Source organism: Somniosus microcephalus, chromosome 8 (genome assembly GCF_052327205.1).
Source record: "Somniosus microcephalus isolate GS21.2 chromosome 8, FLI_Smic_1.0, whole genome shotgun sequence".
NCBI lineage: Eukaryota > Metazoa > Chordata > Chondrichthyes > Squaliformes > Somniosidae > Somniosus > Somniosus microcephalus.
This window is the reverse complement of record NC_140994.1, coordinates 91,223,220-91,247,152: the sequence shown is the minus strand read 5'-3', so window position 1 is coordinate 91,247,152 and position 23,933 is coordinate 91,223,220. Positions and strand designations below refer to the sequence as shown.

General features: G+C 46.0%; 2 protein-coding genes across 2 annotated transcripts in view; one reads left to right on the top strand and one right to left on the bottom strand.

Moving 5' to 3' along the window:
- The window catches only part of LOC147113688 (catenin alpha-3-like), a 3,852,991-nt gene that overhangs the window by 813,341 nt on the left and 3,015,717 nt on the right, over positions 1-23,933 (top strand). The window lies entirely within an intron of this gene.
- LOC147113691 (leucine-rich repeat transmembrane neuronal protein 4-like) overlaps positions 19,006-23,933 on the bottom strand; it is an 813,300-nt gene continuing 808,372 nt past the window's right edge. The window contains exon 3 of the mRNA XM_085994988.1: positions 19,006-20,016. Coding sequence (XP_085851114.1) covers positions 19,816-20,016 — 201 coding nt within the window. The 3' untranslated portion in view covers positions 19,006-19,815. The remainder of the gene's footprint in view (positions 20,017-23,933) is intronic.

Below are 23,933 nucleotides of genomic sequence, written 5' to 3'. Positions count from 1 at the left end.
GCAAAAACTGGGGTGCGGGCCCAACCCTGCCTCCATTCTGCCTCCAAGCAATTTAAAATAATTTGTGTCTAGTGGTCGCGTCTCCGTCTCGCCTCTTGGAGGCAGGATAGGCCGTTAAGGCCCTTAACAAGCACTAAATGGCCTCTATAATGCCATTTTGAAAGGCCTTTGTGATTTTAACCCTTTTCCCACGTGAAACACGCCTGTTCTGAAACACGACGGTGAAACCTGGCAGGAGCACTATTGGATTGCTGACTATCAGCTGCAGCTCAACCATTAAAGAGGAGATTTGATCAGCCATCATTTGCAGGTGGCAAGACTTTGTAGTCTCAGGTCTGGGGGAACTTTTAGAAGGCATAATCACAGCTGTGGAAGTTTGGATCCTGACACCCATCTCCAGTGTGACCTCCTGGGGAAACCCCTCTCGCCACCTTCACTGAGCGCTTCCTCAACTGAGGTATATACCAGAAGCATGGGAACCATTTATTTCCTTTCCTCCTGGACATTAGATGAGGATGAAGACCAGCCGTGGCAGCAGCAGAACCATGAATAACAGCACCACCAACAGCAGCAGCAACAGCAGGAGCGCCAAGCTGCTGCTCACCCACCTGAAGCTGCACAGGCCAGAAGGCGCCAGCGCGCAACCACATTGCTGCCCGGGATGCAAGGAACGCACTCATCTTGGCCAGATTTGCTTAGCCAAGCCAATCAAGCACTTTTGCCTCGCAGCTTCTTACCTGAGCATTGACAATGGCCAAGGACCAGTGGATTCCTAGCAATTTGACCACCATACTGACAATTGCAAGTAATCCTAAGCCCTCATAGTGAAAGTCTCATTCGCGAAATGACGCACGCCACAACTACAGCAGTAGCCATCAGATTTTTTATTTACATTATTCATCTGATGGCTTTTTCACAGAAAACATCAAATTTCACCCAAGTGACTACCCTTGTGACTATTTGTACAGTATCTTTCTCTTACGCATGCTCCTACGTGGTGCTTCCCCTGTGGCTTCAGCAGATGTGGAGGCCCCTTGCTCACTTTTCTGCTGCTCCTGTCTCGACACCTTTGGCGGGCGTCCTCTGGGGTTGCAAACCTGTGAGGGCTCGGCAACAGTCTGCTGCTCCTGCGGCTGTGCAGGGGTTGAGACACTGATCTCAGATGGTGTGGATTCTGGTGGGGCTCTGACCGAGGGCTCTGCAGTGGCATGGAAGTGTGAGCGCCTGGAGAGGAGCCCCCACTTCCTTGATGTCTGCCACCAACTTCCCTCTCATGGGTCAGGTCCCCCTCAGCGCTTGCAAGTGGCTTGAGAACACCTTGCTGCACATCAGGGAGGCCATGGGGACCTGTATCTGCACTGGCAGTCCTACTCAGAAGGACTTCCATGAAGGTCTGGTTTCTCTGTTCAATAGATGACCATCGCTCCTCCAGAGATGTCATTCTATTCTGAACACTCAGCATGTTTTCTGCACTCTGGCGAATTATCACCTCCATGGAGGTTGCCATCCTTTCCATGGTGATGCGTTCATGCGCCTATGACTCCACAAAGGTTCTGCTCATGTTCGCTGTGGACTCCTCCATTCACGCCACACTCGCAGCGACCCTGGAGACAAAACCTGCCAGAGACTCCTGCATCTGTTCCTGGAGTTCCAGCACCGCTGATCTTATGGATGGACCCAGAGGCAGAGGGTCGACATGCAACTGAGCCGAGCTGGCAGAGTCCTGCGCCCTCCGACTAGGACTCTCCACTGCTGTCCCTGTCTCCACAATCTGCTGATGCTCACTTGTGAGCTGTGATACACCAGGTGACAACACTACTGTCTGTCCCGAAGGTCCCACCGAGGTGTGAGTGTCTGCGCTGGTGCGGGGTGCGCTGAATTCTGCTGACGCTGCGCCCTCAGAGGTTGCAGCTTCCTCTGAGGAGTCTTGAGGCTCATGCTGTTCCTCCTGGCTAGTGGGGACGGGTGCTTGCGATGGTCCTGTGGGGGAGTAAAGGAAAGAGTCAAGTATGTGATGCCAAGCTTACATGCACATTGCATATTGCAGATGATCATTAGTCCATCTGTTAGAGCTTCAGAATCATTATCAGTGACTCATGCAATGTCAATGAGAGAGATGGAAAACTATTCTGTCACCAGTTTGCTGTGATGCACCCCTCTGTCCGTCCCCCACTTGCGCATCTTCCTCCACTCCTACGATCTCCAGGACCACCTCCTCCCAGGGGGTGAGGTGGACTACAGAGGGTGTCCCTCCTCCTGTCCTTGCTCTTTCTCGCTTATTGTGAGCTCTCTTTTCCTGCAATGAGGGAGACAAGTGGAGGTTGAGTGAGAATGAAGGAGTGAGTGTAGAGATTCCATAGCATAGATACTTAGAAGGAGACAAAGATGGAGTGAGGTGGCAAGACCAAGGGCCCTCCCTGTGTGATGTCAGTTGTTTTCATAGCATCACAGTGATAGGCAGTGTGAGGGCTGCATAGTCGAATAGTTAGGTGAATGTGACCATAGAGAGAGAGGGAATGGGTAAAGTTGCATGGATGTCAGTGTCAAGTGGGATGTGGAGGAAGAGATTGCTAAAGCTGAGTGCTGGTGAGAAAGGCAATGGGGATCAGATTGAGGGTGATGGGAAATTCATACTCACTTTTCCAGTGCGCACAAAGTCATGAAATCTCTTCCTGCACTGTATCCAGGTTCTGCGGGTTACCGATAAGGAGTTGACCTCCTCTGCCACTTGCAGCCACACAGCTTTGGTTTGCTGGGGAGGCTTCTTCCTCCCTGATGAAGGGAAGAGCACCTCCTTATGAGCTCTTGCTCCCTTCACTAAAGCCTGCAGGGCAACGTCGTCAAATCTTGGAGCAGATCTAGGTCTTTCACTGGCCATTCTGCCTCCAGCTCCCTGTAGCAGCAAAGGCCAAAAGGGTGGCAGTCTGCAGAAGAAGCAAGGCTTGTTGTAGACCTTAAATGCAGCAGCAATGATGACGTCATCGGAGGCGACTTTCAGACTGGAAAAACTCATTTGCCATGGGTTCCCACACGCTGGAACTCAATTGGCCAATTAAATTAAAATCGCATTAATCTCCCACATCGAATTAGATTCGTGTGGATAACACGAAATGCGGATTACATGACCCCAATTGAAATCCAGCCCACTGTGTCTCTTGCTCTCTCTGTCATTTCTCTCTCTATCACACACACTGTGTCTCTTGCTCTCTCTGTCATTTCTCTCTCTCTCTATCACACACACTGTGTCTCTTGCTCTCTGTCATTTCTCTCTCTATCACACACACTGTGCCTCTTGCTCTCTCTGTCATTCTCTCTCTTTCTCACACTGTGTGTGTCTCTGATATTTTCTCTCTCTGTTATTTTATCCCTTTCTCAGCCATTCTCTCTCTCACACTGGCTCTTGCTCTCTCTCGCTCTGTCATTTACTCTTTTTCTCTCGTTCACTTTTTCTCTCTCATATTCTCTCTTTTTCTTTCATTCTCTCATTCTCCCTCTCTTGCACACACACTGAATGTATCGGCTGCTGTTGGGAATCCCCAACATCCAAAGACCTGATGACACGTCTATCCCTGGGACTGATCCACAACTCAAGCCTGAGGCTGCAGACAGAGGGGTGGCTGGTGCACAGGAGACTTCTCACAGATGTTTCTTTCCTGAGGTTTTGTGACTGAGTTCACGGGTTTTATTTCTTCGGAATTGTATCTCTTTCTCTGGTGTTATTGTTCGGTGCACACATTAAGTGAGGAAAATGATGGCAGAAAAACACTGTCAAAAATGCTTTGAGCAATTTGAGTCTTTCATTGTGTTGGCTGCAGATTGCAGGGTTTAAAAGGAATTAGTAATTTGATTGGATGGCTTTGTAGTGCTTGCTCATTTTGATTTGGAAGCTTTCTTACCTATCCAGCTTCACATTCAGCCAGTGGTATATTTGAGCAAGGAGTTATTGGAATCAAGCACTACTTTTTGCCCTACATTTGATGTGTGATAGATACTGGGAGCTGTGACACCATAGAGTGTTTTGGTCTCCTTATTTAAGGAAGGATAAACAAACATAGAAGATAGGAGTAGGCCATTCGGCCCCTCGAGCCTGTTCCGCCATTCAATGCGATCGTGGCTGATCATCCAAATTTAGTACCCTGTCCCTGCTTTCTCCCCATACCCCTTGATCCCTTTAGCCTTAAGAAATATATCTAACTCCTTCTTGAACATATTTAATGAATTGGCCTCAACTGCCTTGTGTGGTAGAGAATTCCACAGGTTCACCACTCTCTGGGTGAAGAAATTCCTCCTCAGCTCAGTCCTCAATGGCTTACCCCTTATCCTTGTAATGATATCAGCAAATAGAGATGGTATTTGCCTGTTCGATTATGATGCCTTAACAGCATGTTTGCAGGTATTGATTGCTTGTGCCTGACTAGCAGAGGGCATGTGACCGAGACAAGCAAGGCAGTTCAGTTTAGTTTCAGTTTCGTTCTAGATGCATCACTAGCATCGTGTCTCCTGTAAATGCTGTTAAAAGAGTTGAACAAGCTTTAGATTAAAAGACATTCTCTTTCATAAATGTCTCGTCATTGAACCCACAAAGAAATCAATACATGGTGTCAGAAGTGATTGAAAGAGATGAACAGAAAAAATCTGAAGTTAAATCAGCTCTCCACAGATTAGCAAGCCAAAAGAGAACATCGTTACTTACCATTAGAGAATAGCTAATGAAGTGAAAAATGGAAGGTTTACTCCCACCAGCGACGCTTCAGTTGACAGGTAATGTGGCTGAAAATTGGAGGAGATTCAAACAACGTGTGGGGTTGTATTTAGCGGCAATCGGAGCTGACGAGCAAAGTGATAATAAGAAATCATCAGTGTTCTTACATGTCGTGGGTGATGAAGCGCTGGAGGTGTATAATAACTTCACATTCGCTGCTGATGGAGACAAAATGAAGCTAGATAAAATAATGGAACAGTTTGAGGCCTACTGCATACCTAAACGTAACGTGACGTTTGAGAGGCACAGATTTTTCACATGTGTACAGAAAATGGGTGATACTATTGATCAGTATGTGACTGAACTGAGAAACAGAAGCAAATCGTGTGAATTTGGGGGACTGACAGACTCGCTGATAAAAGACAAACTGGTGTGTGGTATTCCGAATAATGGTCTAAGGGAAAGACTGCTAAGAGAGCAAGATCTAGACCTGGGAAAAGCCATAGCACTGTGTAGGGCTACAGAGACTGTAAAGTTGCAGGCAAAGGAGCTGTTCAGTGACAATAGCTGCAACGTGGATGCAGTGAGAAAGAACGGATACAAACCGTTTAACAAAAAGAGCGCCAATGTGAAAAAAGAGGCGTGGCCAGCGAACAAAAATGAAAGGGACAATCGAAAGACATGTAGTCGATGCGGTACACAGCATCCACCAAAAAAGTGTCCAGCATATGGTAAAAAATGCAATAGTTGCAACAAAAACAACCATTATGCCCATTGCTGCAAGAACCAAGTGCAACAAAGCAAGGTCCATGCAGTAGATGAAAGCGACATAGAGGAGTTCTATGTAGATGTTGTGTCTGAAAACAAAAAAGAAGAAAGAGACTGGATGTTGACACTAAAAGTGAATGACATACACATTCCATTTAAATTGGATACTGGAGCACAAGTTAATGTGATATCAGAGACTGATTTTAAGAAAATTAGACCCAGACCAAAGATACATGGAATAAAAGTGAAAGTGACAGGATACTCAGGTACTGATATACCAGTGAAAGGAAGATGCATTGTCAAAGTAACACACAAGGACAGAGAGCACACGCTAGCATTAATCGTGGTGCCAAAGGATGTGCAAGCCATACTAGGTTTAAAAGCCTGTGAGAGACTGAACCTGGTAAAGAGAGTCCTCGTTGTGGAAAGCGAAGGAGAAACAGTCTATGATGAACTGAATGTTGCGTACACACCGGGTAAGCTGATGTATACAGCAGACACGTTGTCCAGAGCTGTTGGCCCAGGAGAGCCCGCAAACACAGCGAAAAGACTGATGTACAAGGCAAAAGACAGTGGAACTGACTTCTACCAGAGCATGCTTGTATACCGCACAACGCCGCTCGAGTGTGGTAAGTCACCAGCCCAACTCCTTATGGGACGTCGGTTAAGGTCAAACCTACCCATCCCGGAGAACCTCCTGAAAACAAAAGAGGGGGAGAAAGTGAAGAAGTTCAAAGAACAACAGAAAGAAAAGCAAAAGTACTACTATGACAGAGGAACACAAAACCTACCTGAACTCCACACTGGTGACCAAGTAAGGTTCGAAGACAAAACAAACACATGGACTCAGAAGGGAACTGTCCTGAGTGAAGTTCAACCAAGATCATACACCATTCAGACAGATGAGGGTGCTGTTCTGAGAAGAAATCGTCGAGATCTTCTCATGGGACCAGCCACAGCAGGTCAAGAGACTGATACTGTTGAACAAGCTGATCACACAGCTGAGAACCAATCATCTGAGGCAACAACTCAGATTCAAGGACAATCAATCAGAAAATCCTCAAGACACGTGAAGCCTCCTGAGAGACTCATTGAGCAAATTTAAGGACTATTGTTATAGAAGGAAGTAATGTTATCTTATTCTTTCTTCAAGTTCTAGTGTATTGACATATTTCATGTGAACACACAAAGCAAGGTTAAAAAACCTTGATCATGATAATGATAATGTAAGTTCATTAAGTGTTACAGTTAAAATGCAGATTAATACAAAGAAAACATGTTGTTAGTTAAAAGTAAAATACTTTTGTTTTAAGAAAAGGAGATGTAATGATATCAGCAAAGAGAGATGGTATTTGCCTGTTCGATTATGATGCCTTAACAGCATGTTTGCAGGTATTGATTGCTTGTGCCTGACCAGCAGAGGGCATGTGACCGAGACAAGCAAGGCAGTTCAGTTTAGTTTCAGTTTCGTTCTAGATGCATCACTAGCATCGTGTCTCCTGTAAATGCTGTTAAAAGAGCTGAACAAGCTTTAGATTAAAAGACATTCTCTTTCATAAATGTCTCGTCATTGAACCCACAAAGAAATCAATACAATCCTTAGACTGTGACCCCTGGTTCTGGACTCCCCCGCCATTGGGAACAACCTTCCTGCATCTAGTCTGTCCAGTCCTGTTAGAATTTTATAAGTTTCAATGAAATCCCCTCTCATTCTTCTAAACTCTACCGAATATAAGCCTAATCGACCCAATCTCACCTCATACGTCATTCCTGCGATCCCAGGTATCAGTCTGGTGAATCTTCGCTGCACTCTCTCCATGGCAAGAACATCCTTCCTCAGATAAGGCGACCAAAACTGCACACAATACTCAAGGTGTGGTCACACCAAGGCCCTGTACAACTGCAGCAAGACATCCTTGCTCCTGCACTTGAATCCTCTCGCTATGAAGGCCAACATACCATTTGCCTTCTTAACCACCTGTTGCACCTGCATGCTTACCTTCAGTGACTGGTGCACAAGGACACCCAGGTCTCATTGCACTTCCCCTTTTCCCAATCTATTGCTGTTCAGATAATAATCTGTCTTCCTGTTTTTGCCACCGAAGTGGATAACCTTGCATTTATCCACATTATACTGCATTTGCCATGCATCTGCCCAATCACCCAACCTGTCCAAATCATACTGGAGTTTCTCGGCATCCTCCTCACAGCACACACGCCCACCCAGCTTTGTGTCATTTGCAAACTTGGAGATATTACATCTAGTTCCCTCATCTAGGTCATTTATATATATTGTGAATAGCTGAGGTCCTAGCACCGATCCCTGCGGTACCCCACTAGTCACTGCCTGCCACTCGGAAAAAGTCCCGTTTATTCCAACTCTTTGCTTCCTGTCTGCCAACCAGTTCTCTATCCAAGACAATACCTTACCCCCAATCCCGTGTGCTTTAACTTTGCACGCTAATCTCTTATGCGGGACCTTATCGAAAGCATTCTGAAAGTCCAAATACACCACATCCACTGGTTCTCCCTTATCTATTCTACCATTTACATCCACAAAAAATTCCAGTAGATTAGTGAAGCATGATTTACCTTTTGTAAATCCATGTTGACTTTGTCCGATCCTGTCACTGTTTTCCAAGTGCTCTGCTATTACATCTTTTATAATGGACTCTAGCATTTTCCCCACTACTGATGTCAGATTTACCGGTCTATAATTCCCCATTTTCTCTCTACCATCTTTATTAAATAGTGGGGTTACATTAGCTACCCTCCAATCCATGGGAACTGTTCCAGAGTCTATAGAATTTTGGAAGATGACCAGCAATGCATCTACTATTTCTAGGCCCACTTCCTTAAGTACCCTAGGAAGTAGATTATCAGGCCCTGGGGATTTATTGGCCTTCAATCCCGTCAATTTCCCTAACACCATTTCCCTACAAATAGTGATTTCATTCAATTCTTCCCTCTCATTAGACCCTATGTTCCCCGACATCTCTGGGAAGTTATTTAGAACATAAGAACATAAGACGTAGGAGCAGGAGTAGGCCATATGGCCTCTCGGGCCTGCTCCACCATTCAATAGGATCATGGCTGATCCGAACCTAGACTCACGTCCACTTCCCTGCCCACTCCCCATAGCCCTTAATTACCTTATCAGCTAGGAAACTGTCTATCTCCGTTTTAAATTTATTTAATGTCGCAGCTTCCACAGCTCTCTGAGGTAGCAAATTCCACAGACCCACCACCCTCTGAGTGAAGAAGTTTCTCATCATCTCAGTTTTGAAACGGCAGCCCCTTATTCTAAGATTATGCCCCCTAGTTCTAGTCTCACCCATCAGTGGAAACATCCTCCCCGCATCCACCCAATCAAGCCCCCTCACAATCTTATATGTTTCGATAAGATCGCCTCTCATTCTTCTGAATTCCAATGAGTAGAGTCCCAACCTACTCAACCTTTCCTCATAAGTCAACCCACTCATCTCCGGAATCAACCGAGTGAACTTTTTCTGAACTGCCTCGAGAGCAAGTATATCTTTTCTTAAATATGGAAACCAAAACTGTACGCAGTATTCCAGGTGTGGCCTCACCAGTACCCTGTATAACTGAAGCAAGACTTCCCTGCTTTTATACTCCATCCCCCTGGCAATATAAGCAAAGACTCCATTGGCCTTCCTGATCACCTGCTGTACCTGCATACTAACCTTCTGTGTTTCATGCACCAGGACCCCCAGATCCCTTTGTACTGTAGCACTTTGCAGTTTCTTTCCATTTAGATAATAACTTGCTCTTTGATTTTTTCTGCCAAAGTGCATAACCTCACACTTTCCAACATTATATTCCATCTGCCAAATTTCTGCCCACTCACTTAGCCTGTCTATGTCCTTTTGCAGGTTTTTTATGTCCTCCTCACTCATTGCTTTTCCTCCCATCTTTATATCGTCGGCAAACTTGGATATGTTGCACTCGGTCCCCTCCTCCAAATCGTTAATATAGATTGTAAAGAGTTGGGGTCCCAGCACTGACCCCTGCGGAACACCACTAGTTACTGATTGCCAACCCGAGAATGAACCATTTATCCCAACTCTCTGTTTTCTGTTAGATAGTCAATCTTCCACCCATGCCAGTGTATTACCCCCAATCCCGTGATTTTTTATCTTGTGCAGTAATCTTTTGTGTGGCACCTTGTCAAATGCCTTTTGGAAGTCCAAATACACCACATCCACTGGTTCCCCTTTATCCACCCTGTTTGTTACGTCCTCAAAGAATTCGAGCAAATTTGTCAAGCATGATTTCCCCTTCATAAAACCATGCTGACTCTGTCCGATTAAATTATGATTATCCAAATGTCCTGTTACTGCTTCCTTAATAATGGACTCCAGCATTTGACCAACCACAGATGTTAGGCTAACTGGTCTATAGTTTCCAGCCTTTTGTCTACCTCCCTTTTTAAATAAGGGCATTACATTAGCAGTTTTCCAATCTGCTGGGACCTTTCCTGAATCCAAGGAGTTTTGGAAAATTACCACCAATGCATCCGCAATCCCTACCGCTACTTCTCTCAAGACCCTAGGATGTAAGCCATCAGGTCCAGGGGGTTTATCCGCCTTAAGTCCCATTATCTTACCGAGTACCATCTCCTTAGTCATTTTAATCATGTTTAGCTCCTCCCCCCCTATAGCCCCCTGTTTGTCCAGTGTTGGGATATTTTTAGTGTCCTCTACTGTAAAGACTGATACAAAATATTTGTTCAGCGTATTTGCCATCTCCATGTTCCCCACTACTAATTTCCCGGTCTCGTCCTCTAAGGGACCAACATTCACTTTAGCCACCCTTTTTCTTTTTATATAACTGTAGAAACTCTTGCTATCTGTTTTTATATTTTTTGGTAGTTTACTTTCATAATCTATCTTTCCTTTCTTAAATAATCTTTTAGTGAAGACAGAACCAAAGTATGTATTTAATTGGTCTACCATTTCTTTATTCTCCATTATAAATTCCCCTGATTCTGACTGCAAGGGACCTATGCTTGACTTCACCAATCTTTTTCTCTTCACATATCTATAGAAGCTTTTACAGTCAGTTTTTATGTTCCCTGCAAGCTTACTCTCAATCTATTTTCCCCCTCTTAATTAATCCTTTTGTCCTCCTTTGCTGAATCCTAAACTGCTCCCAATCCTCAGGTTTGCTGCTTTTTCTGGCCAAATTATCTGTCCTCTCCTTGGATCTTATGCTATCCCTAACTTGCCTTGTTAGCCACGGTTGAGTCACCTTTTTTGTTTTATTTTTAAGCCAAACAGTGGTGAACAAATTCTGTAGTTCATGCGATCTTTAAATGTTTGCCATTGCCTATCTACCATCAACCCTTTAAGTAACGTTCCCCAATCCATCCTAGCCAACTTATGCCTCATACCATCATAGTTTCCTTTATTTAAATTCAGGACCCTAGTCTCTGAGTCAACTACTTCACTCTCCATTTTAATGAAGAATTCTATCATATTATGATCGCTCCTTGCAGAACAAGATTGCTAATTAATCCTTTCTCATTACATAATACCCAGTTTAAGATGGCCTGATCTCTAGTTGGCTCCTCGACATATTGGTCCAGGAAACCATCCCGTATACACTCCAGGAATTCCTCCTCCACAGTATAGTTACTAATTTGGTTACCCCAATCTATGTGTAGATTAAAGTCACCCATGATAACTACAGTGCCCTTATTGCACTTGTCTCTAATTTCCCATTTAATGCCATCCCCAACCTCAGCATTACTGTTTGGGGGTCTGTATACAACTCCCACTAATGTTTTTTGTATTTCTCAGCTCTGCCCATACAGATTGCACATCATCAGAGCTAATATCCTTCCTTACTATTGTGTTAATCTCCTCTTTAACCAGCAAGGCTACCCCACCTTCTTTTCATTTTTTCCTGTCCTTCCTGAATATTGAATACCCCTGGATGTTGAATTCCCAGACTTGGTCATCCTGGAGCCATGTCTCCATAATCCCAATTATATCATATCCGTTTACATCTATTTGTGCAGCTAATTCATCCACTTTATTATGAATACTCCTCGCATTAAGACACAAAGGCCTAGAAATTCGGTGGCGCCCTGTTTGGGGCGCCAAGCTCGCCTGGGCGCCAGAATTACCGCTCCGGACGGAGCCGCTTGTGCCAGCCCGATATTCAGTTTCAGTGCCCCAAACGGAGGCGGGGCGCTGCTCGAGGCACCCCACACCCCTCTTGGGGCGCTGCAACTGAATATCGCAGCGCAACGTGCCACAGCGGCACACGCTGCGGCACGGCGCACTGCGGTACTGCAGGCCTTCCTCCCCTTCTTAAAGAGGAGGGGCCTGCACCAGCGCGATCAGAGATCGCGAGTGCCGGCAAAAGAGTCCGGTACCGAGGAGAAGTGCCGGGCTCTTGGGACACAGCAGGCACTGCCCAGGGGGGAGGCTCAGGAGGCCGGGGATGGTGGCGCGAGGAGGTGCTGGCAGGCGGCTAGCAAAAAATATGGCCACCCCGCACCTCCCCTTTATTTAGCGCCACTACCGTCGCAGGTAGGCCCCCCTGAACCGGCCGCAAATTGGAACCGGCATTACAGCGGGGGGCACGATCAAATATCGCGATCGGGGCGGTAGCGGGGCGCTGCGCACACCGATGATGTCATCGGTGGCGGCGCAGCGCTAGAGGCTAATGCCGCCATTAGCGCCATGCTAAATTTCGCGGGAGGCGTGGCCAGTGGTGCTAAACCCAATAAGTGCTCTCTTTAGGCACTAACTGGTGGCGCAGCCCACCGAATTTCTAGGCCAAAGCCTTCAGGCTTGATTTTTTAACAGTCTGAGTCCTTTTAGAATTATTATTTACTGTTTGATTTACACACTTGATTTCTCTGCCTTCCACTTTTGCTTTTCTCCTTCCTGTCTTTTGTTTCTATCCTTGCTTCCCTTTCCTCTGTCTCCCTGCACAGGTTCCCAACCCCCTGCCATTTTAGTTTAAACCCTCCCCAACAGCACTAGCAAACACTCCACCTAGGACATCGGTTCCGGTCCTGCTCAGGTGCAAACCATCCAGTATGCACTGGTCCCACCTCCCCCAGAACCGTTTCCAATGTTCCAGGAATTTGAATCCCTTCCCCTTGCACCATTCCTCTAGCCATGTATTCATCTGAAATATCCTTCTATTTCTACTCTGACTAGCACATGGCACTGGAAGCAATCCTGAGATTACTACCTTTGAGGTCCTATTTTTTAATTTACCCCCTAACTCCCTATATTCAGCTTTTAGGACCTCATCCCATTTTTTACCTATATCATTGGTACCTATATGTACCATAAGAACTGGCTGTTCACCCTCCCCCTCCAGAATGCCCTGCAGCCGCTCCGAGACATCCTTAACCCTTGCATCAGGGAGGCAACAAACCATCCTGGAGTCTCGTTTGCGGCCGCAGAAACGCCGATGTATTTCCCTTACAATAGAATCCCCTATCACTATAGCTCTCCTGCTTTTTTTCCTCCCATCCTGTACAGCAGGACCACCCATGGTGCCAGGAATTTGGCTGCTGCTGCCTTCCCCCGATAAGCCATCCCCCTCAACAATATCCAAAGTGGTATATCTGTTTGAAAGGGGGATGGCCACAGGGACCCCTGCACTACCTGCCTGCGCCTACTACTCTGCCTGTTGGTCACCCATTCCCTTCCTGCCTGTGCAGCCTTTACCTGCGGTGTGATCAACTCCCTAAGTGTGTTATCCACAATGTGCTCAGCATCGCGAATGCTGCAGTATGTATCCATTCGCAGCTCCAGAGCCGCAATGCAGTCTGTCAGTAGCTGCAGCTGGATACACTTCCCGCACCCATGGTCGTCAGGGACACAGGAAGTGTCCCTGATTTCCCACATAGTGCAGGAGGAGCATGCCACAGGGCCGAGCTGTGCTGCCATGATTTACCCTTTAATTAATTCAAATTAAATTAAATTAAATCAATACCACTAATTACACTACAATTAAATGATACACTTGCATTGGAGGCAATTCAGAGATGATTCACTAGGTTAATTCCAGAGATGAGGGGATTTGACTTATGAGGAAAGGTTGAGCAGGCTGGGCCTATACTCATTGGAATGAGAGGTGATCTTATTGAAACATATAAGATACTGAGGGGGGCTCGACAAGGTAGGTGCAGAGAGGGTGTTTCCCCTCGTGGGGCAATCTAGAACTCGGGGGCATAGTTTCAGAATAAAGGGTCGCCCTTTTAGAACTGAGATGAGGAGGAATTTCTTCTCTCAGAGGGTCGTAAATCTGTGGAATTCTCTGCCCCAGAGAGCTGTGGAGGCTGGGTCATTAAATACATTTAAGGTGGAGATAGACAGATTTTTGCAAGATAAAGGAGTGAAGGGGAGCAGGCGGAGATGCGGCTTTTTGAGCCCAAGATCAGCCATGATCTTATTGAATGGCAGAGCAGGCTCAAAGGGCCAAGTGGCCTATTCCTGCTCCTATTTCTTATGTTCATACTGATACCTGGCATACACAGATACCTTGCCAGATCACAAGATAACTATGGATGGGGAAAGTCATTGGCCCATCCAAAAAAAATCCCAGCATTTCACCCAGGATAGCAATCAATTAGTCCTTAAATAATTCCAGGGTTTACACCTCGAGGACACTCCAGGAGTTTGTTCCAAGTGCTGATCATTCTTTGTGTGAAGATGAATTTCCTGATACCAGTCCTAAATTTACCTTTTACCAGTTTGAACCTGTGCCTCCTTGTTCTACCCCTGCAATTATCAATTTTGAAAAAGATAATGCGGAAAGTACGAAATAAGAAAGAAAATGAGAATAATGAAGAACATCAGAAGTTATTAAGGAGATAAACATCACTTCCCAAATCAGATTCAGATTCCATCCATTCGAAGAGGGAAAAAAGTAAGAAAGAACTTGCAAAAATGAACTTGCATTTATGCAGCACGTTTCATGTCATCACAGTAAATGGCATACTGTTTGACGCGTAGTCGCTGTTGTTTTGTAGGGAAGCACAGCATTCAATTTGTGCACAACAAGATCCCGTTCAAATCCCTCCATGGCCTTGCCCCTCACTATCTCTGTAATCTCCTTCAGCCCCACAACTCCCCGCAATATCTGCGCTCCTCTAATTCTGCCCTCTTGAGCATCTCTGATTATAATCGCTCAACCATTGGTGGCCGTGCCTTCTGTTGCCTAGGCCCTAAGCTCTGGAATTCCCTGCCTAAACCTCTCTGTCTCTTCACCTCTCTTTCCTCCTTTAAGATGCTCCTTAAAACCTACCTCTTTGACCAAGCTTTTGGTCACCTGCCCTAATTTATCCTTATATGACTCGGTGTCAAATTTTTTGTCTTACAATACTCCTGTGACGCACCTTGGGACGTTTTACAACGTTAAAGGTGCTATATAAATACAAGTTGTACAGGAAACTTTTGATTAACCGGCCACTAAATAACCAGAAATGTTGGTTAACCGGCAAAATTCAGGAGTCGGTTCAGGTAACTTTTTTTACTTTTAGTTACTTTTTTTTACTCATTTCTGGCTGTGCAAGCGTCTAACTGAAGCTGTTGCTAAGCTACAGAGACGCTTGCAAGCTGTGCTGATTGTTTTGAAGCTGTTGCTAAGCAACAGGGTTTGTTGCTAGATACGGAGCTCAGAAGCTCCGTATGTTTTAACTATAGCGTTCGGTTATCCAGAATTGTTGATGAACCGGCAACACGTCGGTCCCGTCCGTGCCGGATACCAGAAAGTTTCCTGTAGTTGTAAAGAGCTACAAAATAAATTATCAATTAACCTAGGTTTTTTAGGGCTGTTGGTTGAGGGATGAATATTAGCCAGAACACCGGGGAGAACTCCCCTGCTCTACTTCGAATAGTGGCGTGGGATCATTTACATTCACCTGAGAGGGCAGATGAAGCCTCGGTTTAATGTCTAACCCAAAAGAGAGCACCTCCGACAGTGCAGCACTCCCTCAGCACTGCACTGGAGCGTCGACTTAGATTGTGTGCTCAAGTCTCTGGAGTGGGGCTTGAACCCACCACCTTCTGACTCAATGATAAGAACGTTAGCACTGAGCCATGGCTGTACATTATTACATTTTAAAGTAGACAGTAATAGAATACAAGAAGTAAACAGCTCACAAAGGGCCTGAAATGCCTGTGGAGCTATTCCACTGGAGAAAGATGGTGAAGAGAACAGGGCCAGAGCCTGTCCCACTCTCGACTGCCCACATTGGAAAAAAAGAAAGACTTGCATTTATATAGCATCTTTCACAACCTCAGGATGTCCCAAAGCACTTTACAGCTATTGAAGTACTTTTGAAGTGTAATCACTGTTGTAAAGTAGGAAACACGGCAGCCAATTTGCGCACAACAAGGTCCCACAAACAGCAATGTGATAATGACCAGGTAATCTTATTTGGCTATGTTGATTGAGGGATAAATATTGACTGGGACACCTGGGAGAACTCTTCGAAATAGTGCCATGGGATCTTTTACATCCACCTGAGGGCTGATGGTGCCTCGGTTTAACATCTCACCTGAAAGATGGCACCTCCGACAGTGCAGCGCTCCCTCAGCACTGCACTGGAGTGTCAGCCTGGGTTATGTGCTCAAGTCTCTGGAGTAGGACATGAACCCACAACCTTCAGAAGCGAGAGTGCTACCGACTGAGCCACGGCTGACACCTCGGAACAGTGCCTTGCTGATGTGATGACGGAGAGGAGGTCTTGGAGAGGGACTTGATGAAAATCTTAACTTCGCCATTTTCTGCTCCCAGTGGAGGAAGGCGAGCTCTTGGGGAGGCTTGGGGAACATAGATAAAGGAGCAGGCCATTCAGCCCCTCGAGCCCATTCGCCATTTAATTAGATGATGCCTGGTCTGTACCTCAACACTATTTACCTGCCTTCGCCCTATGTCCTTTGATACCCATTCCTAACAAAAATCTGTCGGGACCTTGGTAAGGGCATCAGCAGCTCTCATGCCACCCTTGATTAATTTAAAGGGGAAAGGTACTATGAGAGAAAATTATTGCTTTAAAGGGGAAGGGTACTTTGAGAGAATTAATTGCGTTAAAGTGCCAACTCCCGTTTGTCTCCAAATGTCTTTTAATAAACAGCTCCTGGTGTAAAGGCTGATTCTGCGTTTGCTGGCTGGCATCACGCCAACATGTTGGAGGAGTGCATGTGCTCCGTTGCCAGTGTCTTGGTGGCGAGCACTGGGGTGTGCCAGTTGCGCTCCTTTATGCCAACTGCGATTTCCATGGCGAGTCGGTTTCCCTGTTGTCGAGGTCGATGAAATATCCTGATCCTCATTAATCAGCCGGAAAGAGGCCGAACACCATTGTCCTTCAGTGAGCTGGTTCCTGGCCCCAGTTGTAACATGTTTGCTTGTGGCATTAAAACACTATTAAAGTAAAATACCATCTGCTGTCTAATGTAACCTTTGCAGTTTTAAAGTATATCGTCCATGCAAGTTATAGAAAGAAAGACTTGCATTTCTATGGCACCTTTCACGACTTCAGGACATCCCAAAGTGCTTTACAATCAATGAAGTCACTCTTGTAATGTAGGAAACGCGTCAGCCAATTTGCGCACAGCAAGCTCCCACAAACAGCAATGTGATAATGACCAGATAATCTGTTTTTAGTGATGTTGGTTGAGGGATAAATATTGGCCAGGACACCGGGGAGAACTCCCCTGCTCTTCTTCAAAATAGTGCCATGGTAATCTTTTATATCCACCTGAGAGAGCAGACGGTTTAACATCTCATCCGAAAGACGGCACCTCCAACAGTGCAGCACTCCCTCAGTACAGCACTGGAGTGTCAGCCTAGCTTTATGTGCTCAAGTCTCTAGACTGGGACATGAACCCACAATCTTCTGACTCAGAGGCGAGTTGCCACTGAGCCACGGATGATGCAGAGTAATGATTCTGTTGAGGGTACTGCCATTCACTCTGTGGCGTCTTATCCTTCCCCACTAATGAGTGACATCTGGTGAGACTTATCTTTGCTGATTAAGGTGAGGGACGTTCGTGCTGGGTAATGAAGCTCATTCCATTTCAGGTCCCCAGTGTCAATATCACAATGTGCTTCCTCTGATTGGGGATTTGGTGATGAGGGATCATCAATTTAACTCACATTTCTAGGGCATGCAGCCCAGGAACCAGATGGAACTGGTGTGCGACTTTCCTTTGTCATTACGATGCTATATACCTTTGGGAATGTGACAATTATCCACTGGCATTCGTACCTTCAAGTAGGGATATAAGAAAGGGATAAACAGGCGGCCACATTGGTAGAATTGGACAGGCGGCCACAGTGTTAGAATTGGACAGGTGGCCACAGTGTTAGAATTGGAATGGCGGCTACACTGGTAGAATTGGACAGGCGGCCACAGTGTTAGAATTGGACAGGCGGCCACAGTGTTAGAATTGGACAGGCGGGCACACTGGTAGAATTGGACAGGCGGCCACAGTGTTAGAATTGGACAGGCGGCCACAGTGTTAGAATTGGACAGGCGGCCACACTGTTAGAATTGGACAGGTGGCCACAGTGTTAGAATTGGACAGGTGGCCACACTGGTAGAATTGGACAGGCGGCCACACTGGTAGAATTGAACAGGTGGCTACAGTGTTAGAATTGGACAGGCGGCCACAGTATTAGAATTGGACAGGTGGCCACACTGGTAGAATTGGACAGGCGGCCACACTAGTAGAATTGGACAGGCGGCTACAGTGTTAGAATTGGACAGGCGGCCACAGTGTTAGAATTGGACAGGCGACCACACTAGTAGAATTGGACAGGCGGCCACAGTGTTAGCATTGGACAGGCGGCCACACTGGTAGAATTGGACAGTCGGCCATACTGGTAGAATTGGACAGGCGGCCACACTGGTAGAATTGGACAGGCGGCCATACTGGTAGAATTGGACAGGTGGCCACACTGGTAGAATTGGACAGGTGGCCACAGTGTTAGCATTGGACAGGCGGCCACACTGGTAGAATTGGACAGTCGGCCATACTGGTAGAATTGGACAGGCGGCCACACTGGTAGAATTGGACAGGCGGCCACACTGGTAGAATTGGACAGGTGGCCACACTGGTAGAATTGGACAGGCGGCCACACTGCTGGAATTGGACAGGCAGCCACACTGGTAGAATTGGACAGGCAGCCACACTGGTAGAATTGGACAGGCGGCCACTGTGTTAGAATTGGAGAGGCGGCCACAGTGTTAGAATTGGACAGGCGGCCACACTGGTAGAATTGGACAGGCGGCCACACTGGTAGAATTGGACAGGCGGCCACAGTGGTAGAATTGGACAGGTGGCCACAGTGTTAGAATTGGACAGGCGGCCACACTGGTAGAATTGGACAGGCGGCCACAGTGTTAGAATTGGACAGGCGGCCACACTGGCAGAATTGGACAGGCGGCCACACTGGTAGAATTGGACAGGCGGCCACAGTGTTTCTGTTACCCCGACCAGCCATAAACAAATTTTACAAGACTGGCGTACTTTAAATGTTAGAAAATTTATAATTGTTGCATATTGTTGCTAAATTGCATCAGAAGGTTGCATTTTAACTAGGTCCCAACTGCCTGTTAGTGAAACTCAATAAATTTGTTGAGAAATTCTAAATACTCAATTACATTTTTCAGCTGAGGTTATTAAATACATATAAACGATCACTGAATAATTTTTGTTCAGTGTAATTACCAAACATAATTAAAGACAAACACCACTGACTGTGATCGGCGCCGTGCGTTTTTAAGTCAGTATTGCGGAGCAGACTGGCTACAAAATGAAAGCGAAAGAGATTTTACGAAAAAAAATCTCTTTTTAGCAATAATTTTTAAATAACACAACACATTTTCAATTAGCATTCCGATTCCATCTACACTGAAGACTAACAAACTGAAAATAAATGCACAACTGACATTAGCTGTTTCAGTTTTGTCATTTTCAAAGCGTATTTATGAAAAATACTGTATCTTTATACCATGTTAAATAGCTCATGTATATACAGGTGGGTTGTTAAAGACAAGGACCCGGAATAAAATCTGTACAAGCTCTTTGCTTACTCATTTTAAAAAATACTGCACAGATAAAGTCAGTACAAACTCAAACAAAAGAATTCAGTGAAGTCCATGTTCCTTTCTGTCTGACCTCTGACAGCGGTATCTCCACATTAATACAATGATTTATGTCTTGGGGCACAAGGCTACCTTGGTGTCTTTCAACTGTCTAAGCCTTGTCCTCATTTAGTCCATCATTGTGGATGTCGATGAGCTGCAGAGCATCACGCTGGGTCGGGTCATGTTTCTAGGTCTACTGGATATGGCTGCCGGAGCATGTCACTGTCGCTATCGTGCTCAGTTCCGCACCAGTCTCTCTGCGGGTATCTGCGGTGTCCTCCTGGGCTTGCATGTCGTACTGCTTGTGAGCCAGGTGCCCCTGATGCGCTCCGCAACAACTTAGCGTCGGCTGGTCGTAGGTGAGGAAGGAGGAGACGCTCATGGCGATGGGGATCTGAAAGTGGAAGAAAAGACAGCGCAGCTGAAAATACCTTGTCTTTTTTTTTAAATCGTGCCAGAGCTGTGAGAATATGGAACACAACGTATCTTAACTAAAACAGCAAAATACTGCGGCTGCTGGAAATCTGAAATATAAACAGGAAATGCTGGAAATACTCAGCAGGTCAGACAGCATCTGTGGAGAGAGAAACAGAGTAAACGGTTCAGGTCAATGACCCTTCGTCACATGATGGAATATGTTAGAGATGAACAGATTTTAAAGCAAATACAGAGCCAGCGAAAAGGGGGACAGGAACGAACAAAAGGTCTGTTATGGTGAGGTGGGATGGGGGCAGGGGTGATTACATGACAAACGGAATGATGGTGCAAGGCAAAAGGAGGTGATAAACATGGAATCAAAAGATGGGTCCACAGGAAGTGTAAATAGTTATAGAATGTCCAAGAGAAAATAGGAGCATTGATTAAGATCTTAACTAAATTGGTTTAATGCTAATTAAAGCAAAATACTGCAGATGCTGAAAATCTGAAATAAAAACAGAAAATGCTGGAAATGCTCAGCAGGTCAGGCAGCATCTGTGGAGATAGAAGCATGTTAACTATGTTGACTATTTCCTGCTCCTATTTCTTATGTTCTTATGTTCTTATAGGACGCTGTATAAATGCAAGTTCTTTCATTCTTTCCCCTTATCAATACTTCTGAAGGATGAGGGGATTCGAGTACAGGAGCAAGGATGTCTTGCTGCAGTCGTATAGGGCCTTGGTGAGACCACACCTTGAGTATTGTGTGCAGTTTTGGTCACCTTATCTGAGGAAGGATGTTCTTGCCATGGAGGGAATGCAGCAAAGATTCACCAGACTGATACCTGGGATGGCAGGAATGACATATGAAGAGAGATTGGGTCGATTAGGCATGTATTCGCTACTAGAGTTTAGAAGAATGAGAGGGGATCTCATTGAAACTTATAAAATTCTAACAGGAGTAGACAGACTAGATGCAGGAAGGATGTTCCCGATGGCAGGGGAGTCCAGAACCAGGGGTCACAGTCTAAGGATAAGGGGTAAGCCATTTAGGACTGAGATGAGGAGGAATTTCTTCACCCAGAGAGTAGTGAACCTGTGGAATTCTCTACCACAAAAGGCAGTTGAGGCCAACTTATTAAATATATTCAAGAAGGAGTTAGATATATTTCTTAAGGCTAAAGGGATCAAGGGATATCGGGAGAAAGCAGGGACAGGGTACTGAATATGGATGATCAGCCATGATCTCATTAAATGGCAGAACAGGCTTGAGGGGCCGAATGGCCAACTCCTGCTCCTATCTTCTATGTTTCTATGTTTCTATGAGAGGAGTAGCAAGGTGATAGGGTTTAGGGAGAGAATTTCAGAATGTGCGGGTGGGATGGCCGAAGAAAGGTCAGAGGGAGGAGATCCGTGCAGGAGGCCAGGGATGAGAGAGTGGATGGTGGGAGCTGGAACACAGGGCTGGGGAGGCTGCATGTGGCAAGGCCCAGGCAGGATTTGTCCATCAGGGTTTTGACGCCTATGTATTAAGTGACAGGGAGACAATGAAAGTCGGTGAGGGCAGGAGTTATAGGTACAATTGGGTGGGGAAAAAAGTGTTATTTTTAAATTGAATTATATCAAAATACAATATGACATAAAAGTAAAAAATGTAAGCACGTTACTTGAGCTCCCCTTGGGCTCTACTTTTCACCCTGTGCTGATTTTTGGGGTAAAGTAAATATGATGATGATGTGAGGAATTTTACACTCACATCAACTTTTCTAACATTACATGGAATTTACAGCACAGAAACAGGCCATTCGGCCCAACTAGAGTCATAGGGGGAAAAATTCAATATCGCCCCGTTTGGGGCGCGATTATCGGCCGTGCGCAAAGATTAGCGCCTGGTGCTAATTATCGCCTCCAACTGCAAACTTGGCTTCTATCGCCCCTGGAGGTGATTGGAGCGCTAAATCAGATGCTACACACCTCTCTTAAGGCGCTAACGCCGAGGAGCGAGGCGCTACCTCAGAGCGCTGCCGAAGTTCATGTGATGTCAGTCAGCAATGGAACACAGACAGACTGGCGCCGGCCAGTTCTTAAAGCGGAGGGTCGATCTTGCTCTCCATCCACATCCTACTCATTGCAGCCTTGAATCTCGGCCTGGAGAGACCTGTTACAACCTGTACATCAAATCTACTGGAAAGAACAATGGCGAGGCCCAGGGAAAGAGCTCAGAGTGCAGCCCCCACAGTCTCTTCTAAATCGATGCAAGGAAGGTCAAATCAAAATGAACCTGCAAAGTGCTGCTCAGTACCCAAAACTCCTTCACACAGCATTGAATCTCTCCAGAAGTCTCTCTCTCTCTCTCAGAATGCGTGGTGCAAAAATGTCACCAACAAAAAAAGGCAGGAAGCGGTCGCCTTTAAATAGCGCTCCCCCAGTACCTTCCTGACTGCAAAGCGCTCCCCTCAACCTGTCCTTGCTAGCGGCAGGCGGTAAGGCAGGGGGCGCCACTCAATATCTGGTCCGGGGCACTGCACACTTGACTGACATCATGATCTGCTGGCGCAGGAGAGCGTGGTGGTAGTGTTTAGCGCCGCCGCAAAATGTCTAGTTAATTTTGCGAGCGGCGCAAACATCGCCGCGCACAGGTGCTAGGTGCTTTGCGCCCCATTAGCACCCTCTTAAGGCGCTAACGGGAGGCGCAAACCAACCAAATTTATCCCCCATAGAGTTATACAGCAAAGAAAGAGGCCCTTCGTCCCATCGTGTCCGCGCCGGCTATTAAGCCCTGTCTATTCTATTCCCATTTTCCAGCACTTGGTTCATAGCCTTGTATGCTATGACGTTTCAAGTGCTCATCTAAATGCTTCTTGAATGTTGTGAGGGTTCCTGCCTCTACCACCCTTTCAGGCAGTGAGTTCCAGATTCCAACCACCCTCTGGGTGAAAAAGTTTTTCCTCAAATCCCCTCTAAACCTCCTGCCCCTTACCTTGAAACTATGCCCCCTGGTTATTGATCCCTCTACTAAGGGGAAAAGTTCCTTTCTATCTACCATATTTATGCCACTCATAACACCTCAATCAGGTCCCCACTCAGCCTTCTCTGCTCCAAGGAAAACAACCCCAGCCTGTCCAGTCTCTCTTCATAGCTGAAGCGCTCCAGCCCAGGTAACATCCTGGTGAATCTCCTCTGCACCCTCTCCAATGCAATCACATCCTACCTATAGTGTTCCTATACCAGTGTTTATGCCCCAACGAGCCTTCTCCCGCCCCTCTTCATCTAACTCCATCAACATAACCTTCTAATCCATTCTCCCTCCTGTACGTATCTAGCTTCCCCTTGAATGCATCAATGGTAGCCTAGTGGTCCTGTTACTGGTACTAGTAATCCAGTGCGCCTGGATTCATGATCTGCACGGGTGAGTTCAAATCCCACTAGAGCACTTGTGGAATTTAAATTCAGTCAATTAAATAAATCTGGAATAAAAAGCTAGTGTCAGTAATGTTGACCATGAAACTACTGGATTGTTGTAAAAACCCATCTGGTTCACTAATGCCCTTTAGGGAAGGAAATCTGCCGTCCTTACCTGGTCTGGAGTATATGTGATTCCAGACCCACAGCAATGTGGTTGACTTTTAACTGCCCTCTGAAATGGCCAAGCACAACACCCAGTTGTACCAAATCTCTACGACAAAGTATAATAAGAATAAAACTGAACGGACCATCCGGCATTGACCTAATAGCACTGTGGGAGTACCTTCACCACACGGACTGCAGCAGTTCAAGAAGGTGGCTCAAGGGCAACTAGGGATGGTCAATAAATGCTGGCCACAACCCGTGAATGAATAAATTTTAAAAATTAGTGGAGTGAAATACTACTGACCCCCCTCATTCTCTCTCTGC